The 16,990-nt window shown below is 35.3% G+C and overlaps 1 protein-coding gene across 3 annotated transcripts in view; it reads left to right on the forward strand.

Annotated features, from left to right (window-relative positions):
- Positions 1–16,990, forward strand: part of STAG1 (stromal antigen 1) — a 388,204-nt gene that overhangs the window by 278,894 nt on the left and 92,320 nt on the right. For all 3 annotated transcript variants that reach the window (XM_053669339.1, XM_053669338.1, XM_053669340.1), the window contains 3 exons: positions 2,971–3,078; positions 8,712–8,826; positions 15,415–15,532. In XM_053669339.1, the coding sequence (XP_053525314.1) occupies positions 2,971–3,078; positions 8,712–8,826; positions 15,415–15,532 (341 nt within the window). The remainder of the gene's footprint in view (positions 1–2,970; positions 3,079–8,711; positions 8,827–15,414; positions 15,533–16,990) is intronic.

A 16,990-nucleotide genomic window follows, 5' to 3' on the forward strand; every position in this document is an offset into this window, starting at 1 on the left:
CATAATACATCACATAGACAAAAGGAAAGACAATCACATGATCATATGAGTAGATGTGGTAAAAGCATTTAATGAGGTATGGCACCCATTTATGATAAATATACTCAGCAAACTGGGAGTAAAGGAGCATACCTCAACATAATAAAAGCCATATATAAGACACCTACAGTCAATAGTATACACAACAGGCAAAAATAAAAGCTTTCCCACTAAGATCAGGATCAAGACAAGGATGTCCACTTTCAACCACTTCTATGCAACATAGTATTGAAAGTCCTAGCCACAGCGATCAGACAAGAAAAGGAAATAAAATGCATCCAAATTGGAAAGGAGATAGCAAAACTGTCATTGTTTACAGATGACATGATAGTATACACAGAAAATCCTATGGACTCCACCAAAAAACTACTTAACATAATAAGTGAATTTCGCAAAATAGCGGGATACAAAGTCATTGTTTAGAAATCAAAGGCATTTTTGTATACCAACAATGAAATATCAAAAATAGAAATTAGGGAAGAAAATCCCATTTGATATATATAGCAACAAGAAAAATAAAGTACCTAGGAATAAACCTATCCAAGGAGGTAAAAGACCTGTCTCAGAAAACTACACAACACTCAAGAAAGAAATTAAGGAAGACACAAATAAATGGGAGCATATTCCATGTTCACGGATTGGAAGAATTACCGTGATCAAAATGTCCGTACTCCCCAAAGCAATTTGTGGATTCAGTGCAATCTCTATTAAAATATCAATGAAATATTTCACAGATACAGAACATTCAAAAATTTATATGGAACTCTGAACAGTCCTGAATAGCTGCAGCAATTTTGAGAAAGAAGAACAAACTTAGAGGGATCACCATAGCTGACATCAAACTATATTACAAGGCCACAGTAATCAAAATAGCCTGCTGACACAAGAACAGACAAATAGATCAGTGGAACAGAATAGGAAGCCCAGAAATAACCCCAAGTCTCCATGGTCAGTTAATATTAGGGTTAATAAGATAAGACCATGTCTTATTTAAAAAGTAGTTATGGATGGCTCTCCGGCTGTGTTGGATATCCTAATTCATTAGGTGTATTTGACTTTCTGTGGATTCCTTTGAGAAACTTCTCCACTTGAGGTATTTACAACAAGTTTTCAGAGTAGTCAGTGCCCCTTTGGCTTATCTACTTTGTAATTCAGCCCCTGGCACTCATGTTTCCTCGTAGGAGTTGCTTGCCCTATAGGTACTTTTAGTGGCCAGTCTTTTCAAACTATTCGGGCTCGCTCCCTTTAAGTGTTCCACATCCAATGTACAGGAAACGTGGACCACTTATGGATAGAGGAAGTACAACTCTGTAGTCATAATCCTCTCCTCTTAATTTATGATGGGTTGCTCTGGTCAAATTTTCACATTTAGATCTTTCAAGCCCTGCACGAAGTACCATTTCCTAAACTTCTTCACAATTGTAAGGGATATTTATAAATGTTTCATAGCAATTCTATGAAACTTTTTGCTGCAGTTTGGCTTGGAAGATTTCAGCACTGACAACTTTATTTTGAAAGAAATATGCTTTGCCCATTAAAATGCTCAGTCCTATATTTCTGTTTGTATAGTATTTTTATAAGTAATGAGCTGAGGAACACAAAACCAGTTTTCAGCCTTTTACATCATTTATCTGAAATAATCTAGCCATACCTACTTCCCAAAATAACAGTAAAGTCAAACTTAATGTACTGTTATACCTTCTTTAATTCTTTTTCTGTTTATCTGTTCATTCTTCCTTTGGAATGGATTTATTTTCTTCTCATTCATGAGTTTAGGTTCCTGAGATATCTTATTAAAATTTTATTCCTATGAGTTTAACTTTCTCCTGAAGGAATTAGCTAATGGAGCTGATAATATTTAATTGGGTGAAAGGGTTAAAATTTTGGCCTTAGCCTTGTGCCCATCCTTATAATTTAGGGGTATAAGTTGGGCATGGCCAAAGGTCGCTCCCAATTTTATGTGTACTTGACAGATCCCTCAGCTGCCTCCTAGCTTCTGAGGCCTCTCCACAATTGAATTTTGGGGAATGAGCTTATACTTCTACATGTTGTCAAGAACCTGTACAGACAAGAATTCTATGTTTTATTTAGTCATTGCTAATCTATACTAACAGCAGACATTTTTAAGGATGTGAATAGTCAGTAAATAGATTTTTCTTTTTTGGAAAAAATGGTTATGGACACAATGGGAAAAAAAATGGCCCAAACTGTAAGAATACATGAATGGAAAGGTAAAGAAATTTCTGTTGGTAAAGAATTTGTTGTGACTGTTGAATCAATTTTATTTCAAAAGACTAGCCCTGGCCAGTGTGTCTTAGTTAGTTAGTTTTCCAGTACACAGAAAGGTTGGGGGTTCAATTACTGGTCAGGGAACATTTCTCAATTACAGATGTGGTCCCAGGTCAGGGTGTTAGGAGAGGCAAATGGTTTATGTTTCTCTGTCAAGTCAGTGTTTCTTTACCTTTGTCTCTCTTTCCCTGCCCCTCTTGAAGAAATTCCTCGGTGAAGATGAAAAAAAATTAAAAAGAAGACTAAATTGTATTGTAAATACAGTGATAAAACAATTTAAAATAGTTATGGAGAGAAGCATTACATAATAATTTAACTATGAAACAAGGACAAATATATTTCTAGTACCTATAACAAAAATCTCATATACAATTAAAGAACTTGAACTAATCTTACCTAATATTTCAAGATACTAAAGTCATTGTTTGTGGGTATGTGTGAGAAGAATTGTGGACAGTTTTCTTTTATCTGTATTTTCTGAATTTATATAATGTTAGGAGAAATATTTTTTCACAGTAAGATTAAAAGATGAAAATATAATCAGTATACCTTGAGTTTTTATCATGAACTTTATAAAAGTTAAAGTTAGAACTGGATAATAAACATTTGTTTGACTCAGATGCTACTTTCTGAATTTTTCAGTGGAAGTGAAGAAGCTCTTTCCAATGAAGACTGTGAAAATGTTTACCATTTGGTGTACTCAGCACATCGCCCTGTTGCCGTGGCAGCTGGAGAATTCCTTCACAAAAAGTAAGTGAATTATCTTTGAAATAAGGTTCTACTTTTGTGTTTTGTTTTTGTTGTTATTTTTGAGTTAATAGAAGAGTAATGGTGACTGAAAACAATGGTAGAAGTAGCCATTTCAAGTTCTAGGGTATGTAATATCCTCACAGACTGTGCACTTCATGAATCACATCCCTGAGAAAGATGTTCTTTGTGACATAACCTTTTCCCCTGAAATTTAAAAGGATGGTTCCCCTGTAGGGTTGTGAATATAACATGAAATGTATAAAAGTTCCCCCTGGTAATTGCTATTTTATTTCATCGATGTTTTTTTCCTTTTAAAATTCTGAGTTCTCATCTGCTTCCCAATATTTGTAATCCAAAATCACCTTCAAAATGCCCAACTTTTCATCTTCTTTTTTCCCTTTTCTTTCTATTGCAATGATGATTATTTTAATCAGGAATCCATAGCAGTGCTAAAAATTATATGTACAATTGCAGTTTAATCAATGCAAAACCTCATCTACATTTGTGATGAAACATAGAACTAATGAGAGTTTATGAATATAATTAAACATTCTTCTGAAATACATATTTATCATACATGCTCTATCATATATATGTATCTACTATATTCTACTATATAATTTATTAGTATATTAGTTCATTCTTAAAACATAAACATTTTTTGTGTATTTTGCTTTGTTTTTGTATTTAATTTGTAGATTTCATTAAGTCACTGATGATTGGGTGGTGAATCCAAAAGTCTAGTACATGTTGAATTTGTGATTAATATGTGATATAAATCATGCACTGGACAACTTGTTGTACATGGATGATTAACTTTGATAATGAGCAGGCCTCCATCCAGCATCTGCATCTCAGTGCTGTAATAACAATCTGCTCCCTACTCAGTGGTACCTTTCAAAGTTGCATCTATGTGAAAAAATTTCTTTGTTAAGAGGGAAGCTGGCTACTAGTGTGTGATGATAATTAAAGTGGGAAAAAAAGTCAAGATTTTTAGGCATGACTTTTAAATTAATATATTGAATTTACCCGTGACTCTGACCTATGCTAATAGTATAGTGCTATTTCAATATTTATCTTGAGGTAGTCTTAACACAAATATTAATGATATATAGTAGTTGTAACTTGTCTTCATTTGCCAGGACTATTATATTCCAGTTAGATTCTGTTGTGTACTTAACTTTTCAGAAGGCTTTGTGTTTAGAAAAACTTTATTGTTTCTATATTTTTAAAAATAGAATAAAAAGCTTTGTTCTCTCAAAAAAAGAGGCCATAAACTGGCAGCACTTGAATCAGAAAGAGCCTTTTTTCTGTATTGCATATTCCTAAGAGTGAAAACACATGCAAAATTTTGTTAATCTACTGATGATCTGTAGAATTTTCTCATATTTTTATTTTTTAAATATGTTTTATTGATTGTGCTATTACAGTTGTCTCATTTTTTTTCTCTCCTTTATTCCCCTCCACCCTGTACCCCCTCACCCACCAGCATTCCTTGCACCTAATTTCATGTCCGTGGGTTGTACTTATAAGTTCTTTTACTTCTCCATCTCCTATAATATTCTTAACCTCCTCCTGTGTATTTTGTACCTACTATTTATGCTTTTTATTCCCTGTACCTTTTACCCCATTCTCCCCACCACACCACCAGCTGTAACCCTCCATATGATCTCTTATTTCTGTGAATGTGTTCCTGTTCTAGTTGTTTGCTTAGTTTGTTTTTGTTTTTGTTTTTCTAGGTTCAGTTGTTCATAGTTGTGAGTTTGTTACCATTTTACTGTTCATATTTATGATCATCTTCTTTTTCTTACATAAGTCCCTTTAATATTCCATATAATGATGGCTTACTGATGATGAACACCATTAGTTTTTTCTTCTCTGGAAAGCTCTTTATGTGCTCTTTGATTCTAAATGGTAGCTTTGCTGGGTAGAGCAATCTCAGATGTAGGTCCCTGCTTCTCTTGACTTTGAATATTTCTTGTCAGTCCATTATAGCCTCCAAAGTTTCTTTAGAGAAATCAGCTGATAGTCTTATGGGAACTCCCCTGTAGGCAACTAACTTACTTTCTCTTGCTGCTTTTAGGATTATCTCTTTATTATTAACCTTTGACATTTTAATGATGATATATTTTGGAGTGGGCCTGTTTGCATCCATCTTGTTTGTGACTCTCTGTGCTTCCTGGACTTTCATGTCTGTTTCCTTCACCAAATCAGGGCAGTCTCCTTTTATTACTTTTTCAAATAGATTTCCAATTTCTTGTTCTTTTCTTCTTCTGGCACCCCTCTGATGCAAATGTTGTACCTCTTGAGGTTGTCCCAGAGCCTGCTTATCATAGTAACCACATTATTATTATTATTATTATTATTATCATTATTATTATCATTATTATTATTATTATTGGATTCCCTTTTTCTTCTTGTTCTCAATGGTTGTTTTTTGTTTCCTTATGTTCCAAGTAATTGATTTGATTCTTGGCTTCATCCACTCTACTATTGTAAATTGTTCTTTATTTCACTTAATGTAACCTTCGTTTCTGACTGGATCTATATTCTGCTGTTGAGGTCCTCACTAAAGTTCCTTGAAATCATTTTTATAAATTGTGTTTTTGAACTCTGCATATGATAGATTGTTTATTTCCATTTCGTTTAGCTCTTTTTCTGGAGTTTTGACCTGTTTCTTTGTCTCTTTGTTTTGGCAGCCTCCCAGTGTTTGTTTCTGTGTATTAGGTAGAGCTGCTCTGAATGGGTGTCTTGGTAGTGTGGCCTAGTATAGTAGGTGTCCTATAGGGTTCAGTGGCACAGCCTTCCTTATCACCTAAGCTGGGTACTCGATGTGGGCCCTTAAGAATTAGCTAGGTACAGTCTCCTCTTGTTGAATCATGGTTGCTGATCAATGGGAGAGATTTGCCCAGGCCAGTCAGCTGCAAGGACTGGCTGTAACCACTGACCACCAACTTCCACTCTCTATAGGAGATCAGCTTTGCAAGGGCAGTTTAGTGGTTCTCTGGCATAGTCTGTCTACTGGGTGCACTGGCTCTGGGGTTTTTTTGGGTGGTGCTGGCCAAGGTCAACCCCCACCTGTGTTTTACCCAGGGGCCACCCTACCTGAGCTATAAAGCAATCTGAGATGTCTGCTACTTGTGCTGGGCTCAGAGATGTGCTGCAAAGCCAAACTATGAATCTAGGGTGGCGGCTGTTAGTGCCAGGCCTGAGGCTCACTGAGGCCAGTTGTTGCTTTTTGGAGAAGATTTAGGAAGTTGTGAAGCATGAGCCAAGACCAGGCATTCATATGGAAAAGCAGCTTGCGTGGGCCTGTAAGTTGGGTGGGTTGGAGTCTGGGAATTTCTCCAAATTGGGCCAAGTGGTGTTAACCAGGTTGATGGAGTGTTTGATATGGCACCAGCTTACTAGCCTGTGTGGGGGAAGTGTTTAGAAAAGGGACAGTAGTAGCCTCTACTCAGTTTGATGCCAGACACTTTATTCATTTCCTCTCTGTATGCCATTGGTGCTTTTCAAGGTCACTACCCTGGTGGCTGGAGCTCAGAGAGTATGAGTCTGAGGAGGTGAGTCCATGTGTGGTTTTTTTAAGAAGGTTCTTCCATCCACTCAATTCCTGATGGTTTTTGCAGTCAGAAGTTGTGGGGAGTTATCTTCCTGGCACTGGAATCCTGAGCTATGGGGCCTGGAGTGGTGCTGGGACTCCTAGCTCCCAAGACATGTCTCCCAAATTTTTTTCCACCACACATGGGTCAGGGACCAGCCTGTTCCACATCTGTGCCCCTCTACCAGTCTGGATGGATGTGGTTTCTCTAATTCAAAAATTGTCACTTCTATTCGACTTGATTTCTGACAGTTCTGAGTGATGGTTGTTCTGTATTTTAGTTTTAATTTTGATGTGGTTGTGCAAAGAGGTGGGCCATGTCTGCTGTCTTGACTAGAAGTCCTTAATGGCCTTTTTTGCACAGTCTCCCATGATTTAATATTGTGGTTTTTTAAAAATTTTAATAAGGAGTCCTGGCTGGTGAGGCTAAAGGGTCTCCAGTTGGGGACACACAAGAAGCAACCACACATCATTGTTTCTTTCCCTCTCTTTCTTCCTATCCCCCCCCCCCCCGCTCTCTAAAAATAAATAAATAAAATCTTAAAAAAAAAAAAAACCAAAATTTTAACAAGGAAGATACAGAGTAGTCTCCATAATTCCATGATTTTCTTTTAAATACATGCATACACATACACTCATGGTTGTTTTGTAGTCTAGTTTATGAGGTACACTAATTATCAAAAAAATATTAAAATGTGCCTGAAATGAATGTTAATATGTCATCATATATTATGCATTTTAATATTTGAACTATTAAGCTAATTCCTTAGTACCTTATATATTTACTTGCAGTGACTATAATTATCCAGTTTTGTACATTTTAGTTATACAGAACCATTAAATTTTCCATTTGTTTCCTCTCTGAAAGCCACCCAAATAAAGAAAACTTTCTCTTAAGCCCATCTGATAGCTATTCCGGTATACTTCAAAATAATCCTATAGCCCTGGCTGGTTTTCATTTGGAGCCTCGGTTGGGTCATGTACAGGAGCAAACTAACTAACTGGTAATCTCTCTCTCTTCCGCCACCATCTCTAAATCCAGTAACAATTTACCCTTGGGTGAGGATTAAAAAATAAAGATAATACCTTAGTCTCCCCCTTCTGTATACTCTTTTCTCCCCCCATAAATATTCAGCTTCTGTGTACTTATTTTTTGCTTCAGATTGGTTTATTTTTATGACACCTGAAATTATTCTTCATTCATATTTATCCTCTCATCAGATAGGACCATTGTGATGTCCATATCTAAATTAGCAGCATATTGTATAGTCCCATCCTTAGTTCCTTGTTTGTTCTCATACCAACTGAGATAGTATACATTATATTTATGTACTATTTCTCTTCAACCACCAGAGTGAGAGCTCAATGAAAACAGCCATTTTGCCTTTGTTCTCTGTTATGTTTCTTTTACCTGGAGCAAAACCTGGGAATAAGGCACCTTTAGCAGTCTTTAAATTTTGTTAGAATAAATCTTTTTAGCAAATTAAAATTTCCAGGGCATTTCTTTGCCGTATTTTAGAAGTTTTGTCATAAAGTGTTATTTTAATAAATTTAATGTTTATGTCATTTTACTCAATACTGTTGACCTAGTAAGTACTGTTTTTAGGTAATAAACATGAAAAAATGCAAGAAGTAATGATTAAAAGTATGAATTTTTAAATTATTGCTGGAACATTTGATTAAATGCTGTAATTACTTGATGTGAAATCAGTATGTGAGCAAATAAAACTTTAAAACTATATACTGTAGTATCTTATATAATAAAAATTGTTTATATTTTTATAACAATTTTAACATTGATTAGTCATCAGTAAAAAAGCTTCCTTTTACACTTTGGTTGAATTGTATGAACTTGTTCAGACATAAACTCTTTTATCTATAAAAACATCATTTGCATACTCATTTTGAAGTATATCAGTATCCTATATTGAAATATTTTTTAAACTCTGAAATAATTTGTACAATGAAGAAAAAAACTGAAGTTTATATCCATATAAATTTGTAATGTTCTTGTTTTGTTACTTATTTCTAGGCTATTTAGCAGACATGACCCACAAGCAGAAGAAGCATTAGCAAAAAGGAGGGGAAGGAACAGTCCAAATGGGAATCTCATTAGGATGCTGGTTCTTTTCTTTCTTGAAAGTGAGGTAAATTTTTAACATAAGTATTTTGGGGTTTGTTTTAGATTACATATTAAATAAAATTGTTATCTATTACAATTAATTTGTGCTGGCATTGGGGTGTTGACTTCCCCACGATTAAACTAAGAGGAAACAGTTTTCAGACATGTTTTACTAAGCTTATGCTTAAACAAGGAAGATGGCACCGGAGAAAGAAAGGTCCTCTGAACTACTTGTGTGGGGGAGGTAGCCATGGCTCTACTTGACTCCTTTTATGACCTGGGGACAAAGTAGGCTTGCGTGAAAATACAAGCTATATGAAAAAAGCAGGCTTTTGGAATATTTTGTGTCAATTTAGGAAAAGCAAACAGATATTACAGAGATGAAATTCTGAGGGTTTTTTTGTTTTGTTTGTTTGTTTTTCTTGTTTGTTTAGCAGGGAGTGGAGGGGTAGTGACATTCTGGTTACCTGGTCTAATTTGGCTTTCTGTCCATGCAGTATAGTTTTGGGGGGTTTTTATTATTATTATTCATGTTCCCATGTCACTATACTATTTCAAATTGATATTTTTCTTTTTCCTTTTTTAAAATTATATTTTTTTGATTATGGTATTACAGTTATCCTGATTTTGCCCCTGTGCTTTCCTCCAGCCAGCAACCCCACTCCCTCAGGCAATCTCCTCACCTTTGTTCATGTCCATGGGTTATGCACATAAATTCTCTGACTCTGCAATTTTCTGTACTGTATTCCCATAGCTATTCTGTAACTACCTATTTGTACTTCTTAATCCCCTAACCTCTTTGCCCATTCCCTCATACCTGCCTCCCATCTGGCAACCATAAAAATATTCTCTGTATTTATGATTCTGTCTCTGTTCTTGTTTGCTTAGTTTGTTTTTTTAGATCCAATTATTGATAGATACCTATTTTTTACCATTTTATTCATACTTTTAATCTTTTTCTTACATAAGTTCCTTTAACATTACATGTAACGATGGCTTGGTGATGATGAATACCTTTAATTTTTTTCTTCTCTGGAAAGCTCTTTATGTGCTCTTTGATTCTAAATGGTAGCTTTGCTGGGTAGAGCAATCTCAGATGTAGATCCCTGCTTCTCTTGACTTTGAATATTTCTTGTCAGTCCATTATAGCCTCCAAAGTTTCTTTAGAGAAATCAGCTGATAGTCTTATGGGAACTCCCCTGTAGGCAACTAACTTACTTTCTCTTGCTGCTTTTAGGATTATCTCTTTATTATTAACCTTTGACATTTTAATGATGATATATTTTGGAGTGGGCCTGTTTGCATCCATCTTGTTTGTGACTCTCTGTGCTTCCTGGACTTTCATGTCTGTTTCCTTCACCAAATCAGGGCAGTCTCCTTTTATTACTTTTTCAAATAGATTTCCAATTTCTTGTTCTTTTCTTCTTCTGGCACCCCTCTGATGCAAATGTTGTACCTCTTGAGGTTGTCCCAGAGCCTGCTTATTATTGGATTCCCTTTTTCTTCTTGTTCTCAATGGTTGTTTTTTGTTTCCTTATGTTCCAAGTAATTGATTTGATTCTTGGCTTCATCCACTCTACTATTGTAAATTGTTCTTTATTTCACTTAATGTAACCTTCGTTTCTGACTGGATCTATATTCTGCTGTTGAGGTCCTCACTAAGTTATTACAGTACTGCATACTTACTGTTGCTTTGTGTTTTTCTCAAGTTTTTTTTGTCTAGTTTTTAAATGATACTACTCGAACAGTTTTTGAACATTGTCATGTGTTAAAATTATTTGTCCTATCTTGTTTGAGTATTATATTGTTTAATGAGAAAGAAAAATATGAAAGTAAATGATCTGAATTGTAGTTTTACAAGCTACATAGCAGTATTTCCATGTGAATGATCACTTAATAACTTATTATTATATTCATAATATATTATGTATCAGAATCTGTTTGCACAAGTGAAGTTTGATTTCTTCACTAAAATGCTACTTCCTATTACTGTTATGATATTGAAGAACAGCAAGCTAAACCTCTCAAGAGAACTTGAATGAACAAGCTGTTTTATCTGACTTGGAAATGGGTGTGAAATGGGTCATAAAGAAAGTGGAGAAAAATCTAGAAATTTGGGAGTTTTAGTTTTACTTTGTAAAAAGCATTTTTGGTTTGTGTTGTAATATTCTGGAAGAAAAGAAACTTCTAAGATTCTGTAACTGCTCAAATTGAAGGTGCTGGAGAAACTTTGTTGGAATGAAAAATAGATAAACAAAATTATATAAAAATTAAAATTAGAAGTACAAACTGAGTCGTTGGAAGGTGTGGGGTGTGGGACAGAGCGTAGAGCGTAACAGTGATGGAGTTGCCAATATTTGTGTAAGCAAATGGGAAATGAATAGAGAAAGAATAAAGTCAGGTGCACATCTAGCTGATGAGTTGCATTCAAGGTAAGGATGTGTTTATTTATTTATTTTTAACATTTTTTTTATCATACCATTACATTTGTTCTACTCCCCCCCTCCGTTCCCCTCCACCCTGCACACCCCTCCCCCACCATTCCCCCATCTTTAGTTCATGAACACGTGTCTCAAGTTCTTTAGATTCTGTACTTCCCCTACTATTCTTACCCTCCCCCCTATCTATTTTCTATCTACGGTCTGTGCTACTTATTTTCTGTACCTTCTCCCCCCTTCTCCTCTTCCCACTCCCCTGTTGCTAACCCTCCACGTGATCTTCATTTCTGTGGTTCACTCCTGATCTAGCTGTCCTCTTAGTTTGCTTTTGTTTTAGGTGTGGTTGTTAATAACTGTGAGTTCGCTGTCCTTTCACTGTTCATGTTTTTTTAACTTCTTTTTCTTCGATAAGTCCCTTTAACATTTCATATAATAAGGGCTTGGTGATGATGAACTCCTTGAATTTGACCTTATCTGAGAAGTACTTTATCTGCCCTTCAATTCTAAATGAAAACTCTTCTGGATAGAGCAATCTTGGATGTAGGTCTTTGGGTTTCATGACTTGGAATACTTCTTTCCAGTCCCTTCTTGCCTGTAAGGTCTCTTTTGAGAAATCAGCTGACAGTCTGATGGGAAGTCCTTTGTAGGTGACTGTCCCCTTATCTCTTGCTGCTTCTAGGATTCTCTCCTTCATTTTAATCTTGGCTAATGTAACTATGATGTGCCTTGGTGTGTTCCTTCTTGGGTCCACCTTTTTTGGGACTCTCTGAGCTTCCTGGATTTCCTGGAAGTCTATTTCCTTTGCCAGAACAGGGAAGTTCTCTTTTATTATTTGTTCAAATAAGGTTTCCACTTGTGACTGTTCCTCTTCCCCTTCTGGTACCCCTATAATTCGGATATTGGAACATTTAAAGATGTCCTGGAGGTTCCTAAGCCTCTCCTCCTCATTTTCTTTTGAATTCTTGTTTATTCATCCTTTTCTGTTTGGTCTTTTTTTTTTCTTATTCTGGTGCACTCCTTTGATTTGAGTCCCAGTTTCCTTTCCATTACTATTGGTTTCCTGTGTGTTTCCATTCATTTCAATTAGTTTAGCCTTCATATGTTCCTCTAATTTGCGACTAAAATCAACCAGTTCTGTGAGGATCCTGATCACCAGTGTTTTGAATTGTGCCTCTGAAAGTTTGGCTATTTCTTCATTGCTTAGATTTATCAGCTCTGGGGCTCTGAGTTGTTCTTGAGCCATATTTTGATCTGTTTGTGCCTGTTAGGTATGAGGAGTGGAGCCTTAGGTGTTCACCAGGGCGGGGCCACCCAGGTTGCTGGTTTGTGACGCTGTATGTGGGGGCGGGGTCAGAGAGGTATAATGGCGGTCCCCTCTGCCACTTCTCGTCACTGGGGCCTGCATGGTCTGTCTTACTGCTGTCTCCTTCACTGGTTTATCTGTGTGAATGTGTGACCGTGGTGAGCCCTCAGTGGGTCCACCCGCTGCTTCACACCTGGGATTCGCCCACGGCTGCTGGTGCACCTGGGTCTCGCACCTGGGTCACGTGCCGTGTTGGTCCTGTGGATCTTTTGTGCCCAACCCTGCTCTTCTGTTGGCTCTGCCCCTCTTACTAATTTGGCCGAAGGGTTCGTTGTTGTCAGACATCCGTATAGTTCAATTTTCTGTAGTTTGGCTGCGGTTTTGTTGCCAAAACTTTGTTGTTTTTAAACTTGGTTGTGCGAGAAGGTGCAGTGCTTCCACCTACGCCTCCATCTTGGCAAAAGTCCCTGAGAAGATGATTTTTTTATTGTGCGTTGATAAGACAGCTGTCACAATACAGTCTAACAAAATTGTTTCGAATGTTGTTAAAGCAACTAATTGTTACTAGAGCCATCTTACAGGGGAAAAAAACAAATTAAGTTTTTGGCCATCCCAGTATGTTAGAAAATAAAACTGGGCCCTAGCCAGGTAGCTTGGTTAGTTAGAGTGTTGTCCTCATATGCCAAGGTTGCAGGTTCAGTCCCTGGTCAGGTCACTTACAAGAATTAGTCATTGAATGCATAAATGAATGGAACAACAGTAAAGGTTTCTCTCTGTCAAAACTGAAGGAAGCACAGACAAAATAAGAATGTTTTCAGTTAAGCACAGGGAATCATGTGCCAGAATTATTTCCAATGTCAGTAATACTAATACATGTAAATGGATTAACTTGCTTTATTAAAAAACAGATTGTAACGAGGGTTGAAATAAATAAATGAAAAAATGTTGTTTAAAAACACATCTTAATTAAAATAACACAGAAAGTTTATAAATAAACACCAAGAATTAAACAAACTGGTCAAAGGCCTGAAATTTTAAAATGTTTATAAAATAACAGGGGGCAATATCATGTAAGATAAACCAGAATTGAGAACAAGGGAGATATTTTGTAGAGTAGGAGATATAATCCACCAAAAATATAATCATTAACCTTTTTATATCTATTCTACAGACACACTGTAATGACACATAGGTAGACATAAAAGCAAGTTTATTTAGCTTAGGATCTTTGTTTTAATATGGAAAAATACACATAACTATCATTTTTTATTCTTTTTAACTGTACAGTTCATTGATACCAAGTGATTCACATGGCTGTGCAACCATCACTGCCATTTCCAGAACTTTTCAAAAATCTTCATAACCTGAAACTCTGTATGAATTAATAACTCCATTTCAGCGTAGCTTTTAATAGCAACAATTTTGAAACGGTTTGTTTTCTAGTTACTGATGCTGATTTTCATTTTTGACACCAAGTTGTATGCTACTTAATGCCTGTCACTTTGGTAATGATGTTACTAATGGTGATCTACAAACAGTTTCCTTAGGATATGTAAATTTGGAAAGTTTGAAGATACCTTGCTGCAAACCTTTGCTTACGTTTTTTCCCAAGCAGAGATGGTAATTGATATTACCAAATCTGACATTGACAGAAACCATTGGGAGATTGGTTTGTGTGCAGGGGTGGATTTCATGAAGCATTTCACAAGCCAGAATATGAGATTTGAAATGAAGTGTAGAATTTGAAGGTCAAATGAGGTAGAGTTTTAATTTGGTAATTCAAATGCACATTAAAGTTAAGAATAATAGTAGAATTGACATATGAGGAAGAAAACTAACTCACATGCTAAATGTGCTAAAATACCAAGTAGACAACCAGTAGGTCTAGAAAGGTTTAAGTTTTGGGACAACTACTTAGGAGAAAACCAAGTACGAGCACATACATCTGAAGTAAGAGTTATATAAAGTGTAACTTACCTATCTTTGTGCTATGTACTCTTCTTTACTGTGTTTCAGTTTTTGAGAAAAAAAAAGAAACTCTGGTTTTAATGCCTTAAATAAGTTTAACAGACAGTGAAAGAGTGCAATCTATAACTTGGAAAGCACCAATCCACATAGTGGTTTAGGTCCATGTCATGAGCCTTAAAGATGGAAAAAATTTTATACAACAGTGGAAAAGTCCATTTTAAGTAGCAGAAACAAGAGCAAGGCCAACACTTTCTTTGTTTACCTTCCCTAAACAGCTTTATTGGAGTAATCTTCATGGTTTAATAACAAGTGGGAGAGAGTTTGGTATGAAGTATTAGATGAGAAACTTGGTGTTTGTTTACTGTGAGAACATTTCAAGAAAATTGTGAAGAGTAATGGCAAAAATTGGGGGTAAGGTTACATGTGGAATTCATTGGGTTAAATGGAAATAAAAGTAGAAAACAGAGATGTGGGTAACTTACATTTTGACCTTGACCAAAAGTGAGAGAGATGTATAGTTCTGAATACTTAGCTGGTACGAAAGTTTCAAGTGCAATTCTCAGAGAAAGTAATTGTTTTTCTTTTCTTTCTTTCTTTATTTTTTTTGAAAAAGGGATAATTACAAGAGACACTATAAGAATAATTAAAAGTGATCATGTTTATAATTTTAAGAGTTCTGTTCATTTTACTCTGTTTCCTCATCTGTAAACAATGTTATTTACTGCTGTAAAAAACATTTTTTATATGAATTTACAAAGTACAGTCCATTAATGACAGTGGAATACATTGGGGACATTGTCAACAAGCCATTTTAATTATGAAGAAAATCATTTACTAACTCAAAATGTTATTAGTTGTTTCTTCATTAAATGTTCTTCTGTCACACTTGATTTGTTGTTTTTAGTTGCACGAACATGCAGCCTACCTGGTGGACAGTTTGTGGGAGAGCTCTCAAGAACTTTTGAAAGACTGGGAATGTATGACAGAGTTGCTCTTAGAAGAACCTGTTCAAGGAGAGGAAGGTATGATATTTTGATAAGTTGATCTGTATATTGTTATGAGCTTCTATTAATAATAACACCATCTTGTATAGATCACATCTTAAAAATGAATATAGGTGAGCATACTTAATTGTAAAAACAAAAATGAGTATCCAGAATTTTTTTGCTATATTTGTACATGAATTTGGAAAGGCCTTTGACACAAAAAGATTTAATTAGACTAGAACTATATCCTTTTGTTATATTTTCTTAATTATTAAAATCAGGAAGTCAAAAATAAAATCATTTACCTAGCTATTCAAGAAATAGGTATAATTGTTATATGATAATTTCTGAAGTATACATCTTATTACATGTTACATAATAACATGAACAACAAATTGGATATGTATAGTTAATATTCTAAAAGCTTATATGAATATTAGATCCTTAAAATGAGAAATGCTTTTACCTACATATAGTTTGTATTTCAAACTAGCCCACAATAGTGCTTTAAAAAACTGTTTAGTTTAATTCATACAACAGTCCTGGAATATAGATGATAACTTTGATGTAAATGAGGCTTAGAGTGAACATGGACTTCAGAATTGAAAGAAGTATATTCAGATTTTTTACTTTATCCTTTGTGACTGAAGTTTCATTTTTTTCTGATTGTTGGCTTCCTTTTCTTTGTAACAAAAAGATTATTTTCCCTATCTACCTTATGTTGTTGTAAGGATTAAATGTAATTAAATTAAGCTGTTAATTCTCTGTTCTGCTTCCCCTGTTTTTTATATGGTTAAAAATCCTTGGGAATATAAAAGCAGAATGAGCCATCTCCTTCAGTAGACTACCCAAACAGGTCACCAGGAAAGTGACCATCCCCCAGTGCTCTTTCTAAGTAGTGATGCCAACTGGCATTGTCTACTCTGGCTCTGACAAAATTCAGTGAGAGAAACAACAGGTATGCATCATATTCAGTTACATTCCAGTAGACTGGCCCAAATTGCCTCTTTTAAACTAAAAAATTTTGACTTATAACCTCATTCTTAACCTGTAACACAAATCTTTTCCAAACTTTCCATAGATTTTGTTTCAAGGTGGAAATTATTATAGCATATATGGCTCTACCTCTGATTATTATTTACTTTATTTGCATGTTTGTTTTTTCTCCATATTTTTGGTAAGAAGTTGGCCTTATTACTTAGGTGGCAGGATCTTCTGCTTACAAGGTCAAACTCTCAACTGAAAGGAAAATACTGGATTCCTTTTACTTTTGTGATCACAGGAATATGAACATAAATTCTATATTTTTGTCTTTTTATTTTACTTATATATGTTCCTGCTAAGTTCACTGACTCATACATTCTATTTCTAACTAATGTTAATATTTTCTTTAATAAAATCAACTTCCCTTCTCATTACTTTTGCCCAATCAACACTTGAACAAAGTGCATGGGGTAGTGTTTACTAGTACATTTCATCCATTTTCCTTCTTGT

The sequence above is a fragment of the Artibeus jamaicensis genome, unplaced genomic scaffold (genome assembly GCF_021234435.1).
Source record: "Artibeus jamaicensis isolate MK-2021 breed Jamaican fruit bat unplaced genomic scaffold, CSHL_Jam_final contig_519, whole genome shotgun sequence".
Classification (NCBI taxonomy): domain Eukaryota; kingdom Metazoa; phylum Chordata; class Mammalia; order Chiroptera; family Phyllostomidae; genus Artibeus; species Artibeus jamaicensis.